The following is a 7824-nucleotide window of genomic DNA, read 5'->3' on the forward strand; positions in this document are numbered from 1 at the left end:
CTTTCACTACAGCGCTATACTTGGTTGACTGCGTTCAGTTAAACTTGGTCTATTATAAACATAATAATATCTGGTATTTAAGCACACAAACTGATTTTGGAATCCCTCTGGTAATAAATTTTATGCATTTGTGGTTGTGCACCATATAAATATGTCAATATTGCTAATCATTTAGAACACGTATAGCAAACATTACATAATTTGCAACAAACCCGAATAAGCCTTCTTCTCATTTCTCATGGAGTGTGAGGAGTCTAAGAAGTCTAACTTGAAGGTCAAAATTTAAAAAAGACATAAGAAACAGTAGTATTTACTCAAAAAAAAACTTTAACTTAAATCAAAATGGAAGCTATATTAATGAGATAGGTTTCTTCATGCGGTGAGTGCAGATAATTTCAAATGTCTACTATAAATCAGTTTGATCGGAGTTTTCATTTTCTGTTTACACAAGCTTCAGATGCTGTATATTTGTGCATAGTTTATCCCTAAGTTCAGTTGAACATCTCATCTGATAGGCATTAGTGTTATCTGAAATTGTGTTACTTAAGTTTACGTTCCGTCTTCGACTCATCAAATTACCTGAAATTGTGTTGTTATTCTGGAAGTTTCCATTGCTGAATATGGTACCGTTTAAAAACCTCAAATGAATATTTTTATTTAAAACACTATGAGTGCAATATCTAAACAAGTAATGGTGAATCAATTGAACCATACAAACATCATTGTAGATATCAGTTTTTCTTTCTTATTCATTCTTTTTTCATCATTATTCTTCTCGTTTTTTTATCTTTCTTGTTTCACCTGTCCTTCTCCATTCATTTGACCTTGTTTCTTTTGTCGTTCAAATACTTTTCTGCTCTTCTGTTATTATTCTATCCATCTTTTTCTTCTGTTCCCTTCTTACTTCCCCCACTTTCTTATTTTTTCTGTCATTCTAGTTACTTCTCTCTTTCTCATTTCTCCTTTCCTTCTTACTTCTTATCTCTCTATGTCTTCTCATCTTCTTATTACTGCTATACTTCTTAACTCTTCTCTTTATCTTATTTCTTATCTGCTTCTGAATTCTTCTCCTTCTAATATTTTCTAATTCTTATTACTGCTATGCTTCTTAACTCTTCTCTTTTTCTTACTTCTTATCTGCTTCTGAATTCTTCTCCTTCTAATTGCATCTCTCCTTCTTATTACTTCTACATTTCTGAGCTCTCCTCACTTTGTTATTTTTTATCTGCTTCTGAATTCTTCTAATTTTTATTGCTTCTCTACTTCTTATTGCTTATCTTCTTATTTGTTTGTTAGTTTCTATTATAGAGGTTTTAACCATAAGATCATTCATCTCTTCGGCCGAGAAAAAATTTCTGCTTCAGTGTGAGAGGTTAGGAATCGAACCCAGATGAGCTGCATGGAAGGCAACGACTAATCAATAGCGATATACCCGTCCCCTCTCTATCTTCCCTTATTTCTTCTCTTCTTGTTACATTTTCTATCTTTCTTATTACTTCTCCTTATTTTCTCTTTCTACCTTCCATTCATTTCTGTTCTCCTCCCCATTTCAATTCTTTTCCCTTACTTAATCTTTTTTCTTTACTTCTACCCTTCATTTTTCTGTCTCAATGCCTTTCTTCTCAATAGTTCATTCCTCTTCTTTACTATGCTGGTTTAAACAGTGATTTAAAAACAACATAACCATAACATTGGTTTCTTTTTTCTTTGAAAATGCTTTTCTCCTCTTTATTCATTCTTACTTTTCGGTTCCACATTTTTCCTTTGTACGTCTTCTCTTCTCTTTAAAATTCTTTTTGGTTCTTGTCGAATGATATTTTTTAATCATCTGCTATTCATTTTTTATGTTTTTAATCATTTGCTTGCTTATTTATTTCATCTTTCAGATTATGCATAGTTTTATTTCTTTTTTTCCTTATTATTTGATCAAGTTTTTAAGTCCATTCTCTGTCTCATTTCTTCTATGAACTTTATTTTTTTCACCTATATGAAGTTTTTTTTTGCTCATTTTTTGTAGGTTTCCTTACAATCACAAGAAATAAAAGAAGAGAAAACAACTAGAAATAAAGACGAGAGAAGGAATGAATCTTTCTATCGTCTTTATTTCTAGTTGTTTTCTCTTCTTTTATTTCTTGTGATTGCTGTCGTTTATTAACGGCTTTAACCACGTGTGGGTAATTCACCGAACTTCTATTTCTTCTATCCTTTAAATATCTTGTTTTATTTCCTGTGATTGTTGTCTTTTCTTTTATTGTTGTCTTCTTCTTCTTCTATTTCTTGTATCCTTTTAATATCTTATTTCTTTCTATATCGCTATTTTCTTCATGCTCCTATATTCTATTGTACATCATATTTTCATTCCCCCGTCGAAAGACCACAGTGTTTTAAACCAGGGGTGAATAAAACCCATACAACAAATTGAATTCCACCATTCCATGATATTCCCTCGTTGTTTTCTCACATTTTTTAAATTTTCCAACTTCTCTTTCTATCGTTTACTCTTTTCTTCATTTTTATTTCTTCCAAATTTCGCCCGAATCGTTTCATCTAATCTTCCCGATCAACTTCTTACTTTTGACTTTTTTTCCTACATCGTTTTATTCACAGTTTACTTATACTTTTCTAGATTTTCATTGTTTTTATCCTTCTCTAACTCTTACTTCGTTTTTGATTTTGCTCTTCATGTAATTTCTCCTCTCCTTTTTTTCCTACCCCCCCCCCATTACTTTTTCTTATTTCTCTACTAATTGTTTCACTTAAGCAACAATACTTCATTTTACTTAAGTACCCATACTTAATCATACATTGTATTCTTCTTCGATGCGTATTTATTATTTTTTCGAATTGCTTCATTACTCCGTTTAATTTCTCATTTTCTGTAATAATTTGTTTCCTGTTTACCGTCTCTTCCCTTTTCGTCAGCTTATTACTTATAATACTTTCGTTAATTTTGTTTGTTCTATTTTACTTTTTTTTCCTTTCAGATGCTCTTCCACAATAAACTTTTTGCATTGTTTCATTCAGCTTTTTCTCAAAATGTTTTGTTTTTACTTTTTTCTTATTATCTTATCTTATTATTTCACTTAATCTTACCCATTTACTTCTAACCATTCTTCGATTTTCTTTCCATTTTAGCTTTACTTTTTGATGTCGTTTCGTTTTCTCCTCTTTTGTTCGTCTGTGCCCTTATTATTTCGAAATTCCTCATTTTTCTATTTTCGTCTTATTTTAAACATGTTTATTTTTTAAACTTTCTCAATATATTTTTCGATTTGCTTTTAAACTCCTACTATCATTTGTTTCATTTTTATTTATTTTTTCTTCCTATTGTCTTCACTAGTATATTCTTGTGCTCTTCAACTTTCTTATTCTTTTCAACTTCAAACTACCTCATACCGTTCAACTGTTTCATTCTTTCCAAATTCGTCACATTAAGAAATTCCTTCATTCTATCTATCTCAACGAATTGCTCACTGTTTCTAGCTTACCGTTTCATAACTTTTGTTTTTATCTCTTTCATTAGTATATTCCTAACTTAGATCTGCCTCTCTCATCTATCTATCCTAACAGTTGGTCTCGATCTGATCATTCTGCCCGGAGTGGCCTTCACTCGCAACGGCGCTCGTCTGGGTCACGGCGGAGGCTACTACGATCGCTATTTACGTGAATATTTCAACAAATTTCCAGCGAAAAAAACAGGCAAAAAGACTTACCTCGTGGGAGTGGCATTTCGTGAACAAATCCTTTCCGAAGGGTTACTGCCGACCGATCAGCATGACATTCCTCTAGATATGGTCGTCGAGCCGGAATTCGAATGTGTCAATCGCTAACGGGAAATGCTTTTGTTTTTCTTTCAGAAATAAATTAATCCGCCAGAAGTTTTTCCGATTTATTCGTAATTCGTTCGACTGAAAATCGCACTGTTTCGAAACTCCTGCATCCTAAGATTAAATATTTACAATAATTGCCACTGCTCACGTAGCCTTTGCGTTTATCGCAGAGCTTATGAAACTATATGACTAAATCACAACTCGGCCAGCAGAACTCAACCCTTTTTTTCTATCCAACAAGAAATCTGGGATTTATCGTTTTTTATCTTGTTCTAAAACTTTACAGGCCCCTTTATAACCCCTAGGGAAAAATGCATTTTCTTGCTGTCAATTTACATTGTTGAAACTTTTTTATGAGCTAACGAGAAAAAAAAATCGCTACAACTTCAAACTCGCTATAATTGCTATACTCTTGACTCCACAGGATAATACAGACATCAACGGAAGGCAGCAGCAAAGTAATTGAATTAAAGGGATTGAATACTACCGACCTTCATCACTTGCTGTCCGCGAGTTATCGCCTGAAAGCAAACAAACTTTGTCTGATTTGAGGGGTGTCTTCTTCCCTTTGTTAGTTACAAATGCGTTGAATACTTCAATCAACTTACTGGAGTCATTGAAACGGGCCAGACGGACAAGTTTGACTGATTACTATTTTATACGGGAAACCAGCAGAGAAAAGTTTTCCATTCAATTTCGTTTGACAACATCTTGAAGCGGAAACTAAGCTTATCACGCGCCATACTATTAGAACATGCTCCAATGGGACTGAATAACTCTGAGGTGTAATCATTATAACATTAATCAGTGTACCGAAAAAAGTATTTATATTTCCGTTCGTAATCCTCGCCAGAATCTTTCTTCAATCAGCCATACCGGCTAGACACAAGGCATCCTGCCCATTGCCAACAGAGAGAGAAAGGAGACACGCTTTTTCCTTCCCGAAATTGATTATTCATCGTTTTAACTAGATAAACTTTTCTCTGCTGATTACGTCACACCATCCGACCTTTGCTACCATTTTCCGACGTAAATCTATTTTTTTTACCTCGCTGAATATTAAACGCAACCTAAAAAATATATTTTTTTCTGCTAAAGCGCGTCCAACTGATCGCAGAAAGTTTGATTTTTTGACTGACGCCGCTCCATCACTTCACTCCTTATTTTCTTTTCGGTATAAAATTGAACATGCCATTTCGGGGTATTAATAATTGGTTCTTGCTGCATGGATTAGCTTCGTTGTCGATGTCTCGTTATCGTCTGCTCTCTGTCTTCTCAAATTGGATAACATTATTACATAATCCGGAAAGATTGTAGAAATCGTTGTCGGTGGAAGAATTCTTCAGTTGATTGTAGAGCAGCATTTCTGAGGAATTTGTCAAGCGATTCATTTGATTTTTAAAAGCATCGAGTTTCGGGAAAACTGATTACTGAGAAGTATGGAAAATATTCCGTTCATAACTGGTAGATTGAACAAGCAATTCAGTTTTGTTTCAAATTTCAAGTTTTAACTTTATGGACCATCGCCTTTTGGATCATAATAACTTCCAGATTCTATATTCGGGATTAGGAATCAAACTCAGTTAGGCTGCGTAAAAGCCTATCTGAGTCATCTTGTCAATCACACAATGCCTGTCCCTTCCTTTATTTTCAAAGTTCCCATGCCGTTGTCAAATAAGATCTGGTGAATTTCATACAATCAAATTTTCCGGTTTTCTAGTTTCGTCTTATAGAAATGCACGAAACGTTGAGTTCTAGTGATGTCTCCAAAAATGTAAGTCAACTCCCTGGGTTAAAATTTTTTTCGAAATACCACCAGATCTCGACATTTCATGCATTTCTATAACATTCGGTAAAAAAATAAATATTTCAAATATTTCATGAATTTTTATGACATCTGTTTTTGCGGTTTTTAGGCAAATTTTCAAATGCAATTTATGAAAAAAAAGCCTTGGTATTACATTCCTGTAGAAAATTTGACCTTCTGTTTCAACAGACTTCGCAGCCGATTCAGAGTGTACAGAACACCATTGCATGGCTGGTGCTACGATTCTACTGACACCTTCCAGGTCGGGGCTCGAACATGCGACAACTGGTTTGTAAGACCAGTGCACAGTGGTTTGAATCGACAAAAACGTGAACTTAATTCTCTAGCTGCTAAACCGTTGATCCGATATACATCCGATTCCTTTGGAGAACTCATTCACAAAAATATACCTCGTGATTTGATCACAATAAAAAATGTGCAAAGCCTACTACGATAAAAGTTCATTTCAACAACTTTTTTCCCTAAAAGATAGAGAAACGATGCCTTCTACAAAGTTTTAGAGCTTCTAACGTGAAAAAACTTTGCCGAAGAACCTATAGGTCTAACACGTATAGTTTCGGATATATGAAGCATTTTCGTTTGAAATCACTTAAAATCAATTTTTTTCGCAATTATTTTCAGTGTCTACTATGTTCGAGACAATTACTAAAAACGTAAAATTACACATTTTTGTTGAGGACTGTGCACGGTTTGGCCTTTTCCTTAAAAAGTTATTTAACATTTTAACTTTTATATTCACTAACTTTAACTATTAATAGGAAGCAGGGTCGCAGACCAAAAGGCACATACATATACTTTTTAGAAAGCTCAAATCAAGTCATATGAAGTTACGAAGTGTGTAGCGTGACCCTTTTAAATTGTGGGACTACAAAATATAGAGTACTTTTTTGATCATTCTCTTAGGAAAAACGTACATTAATAAATTTGTTTATCTTCATATCACGCGTTTTTTGTGATATCAATCGATAAGTTACCTTTAGGCAACGACTTTTGCAAGAAATTGCAGTCGAGGTATAAAAAATAGAGCATTAGTTTTAACACCAGACGAAAGAGAAAATTTGTCACTGTAGCTTACTATTATGACTTACTCTCAGCGAGTACCGAGTCTTTCGGAATTCCTCTTCAAAGTGAATGTTGATAGGTGTCTTATCGACCGTTATCACAAAAAAAATCGCGAGATATAACCGAATTCAGTAGAAAATGTAATAGACAACCGATTAGTTACAAATTCCCTGAAACTAAATAAACTTCTTTTTGTTGGTTATTATTCTTTACTCTAAGTCGGTGCACGTTTTTATACTCAAGTTCAGGCATTTATCTTTCAAAAAATGTCTAGACTCATAATTTACATAATTTGATTTGATACTTTACCGAGTACGCCTGTATGTAACGTTGAACCACTCACGCATTTTATTGTAATATTATCATCGACCAAATGCTCCAGCATTTGTATTATTAACTAACTCTTTTGTGATCTTAAAAATAATATTCCGCGCTGCTCTCACCAACACCAACAGTGCATATTTGGATCAGGTAATTTAATATAAAGTTATTTCACTGTGCTTCATATTTCTATATACTTTAAAAGTAAAACTAAGCGTCAATATAAATAAACGATCATATTCATTGAAATTAATGTATTCCAATTTAGTTTTACATCGAGGATGGTTTTAAATCGATTTTTTTTTCAACTGATGTCCATTTCATAGTATAATTTATTTAGAAATAGTGTGAATTTCATTATTTTTCTCAGTGTATGTTTTAATTCATAAGAACGTATTTGTTTTTAAGCGTACTGGTAATGGTGTGAGATATCATCCTTGAAATGAATTGGATTGGAATTAAAAGAACGGATAAGGAATATTCTATTAAAAGAATAAGTAAAACTTTGCGAAATTTAATGAGCACGTTAACATGCTTTTATAGTTTGTTCAATTGCATACAAGAATGCATCATGAAATTATATTCAATCATTACACCATTGCACCAAAGCTACACTAACGACCGATTCCAATTTTTTAACATTTCCTACAAAGCTCCATTTAATAAATCAAAAATAGTCGTTTTAGCAAATGTTTTTGCTAAGAAAATGGTGAAAAAAGTACTCTAAATTTTTTCGTCTCATTCACATAATTTAAAAAGGCCACGCTACACACTTCATAACTT

At 33.2% G+C, this 7824-nt stretch overlaps 1 protein-coding gene across 1 annotated transcript in view; it reads left to right on the forward strand.

Moving 5' to 3' along the window:
* The window catches only part of LOC131437869 (5-formyltetrahydrofolate cyclo-ligase), a 32210-nt gene extending 28342 nt beyond the window's left edge, over positions 1-3868 (forward strand). The window contains exon 5 of the mRNA XM_058607502.1: positions 3571-3868. Coding sequence (XP_058463485.1) covers positions 3571-3830 — 260 coding nt within the window. The 3' untranslated portion in view covers positions 3831-3868. The remainder of the gene's footprint in view (positions 1-3570) is intronic.
* The last annotated feature ends 3956 nt before the right edge of the window (positions 3869-7824 follow it).

Source organism: Malaya genurostris, chromosome 3 (assembly GCF_030247185.1).
Source record: "Malaya genurostris strain Urasoe2022 chromosome 3, Malgen_1.1, whole genome shotgun sequence".
Lineage (NCBI taxonomy): Eukaryota > Metazoa > Arthropoda > Insecta > Diptera > Culicidae > Malaya > Malaya genurostris.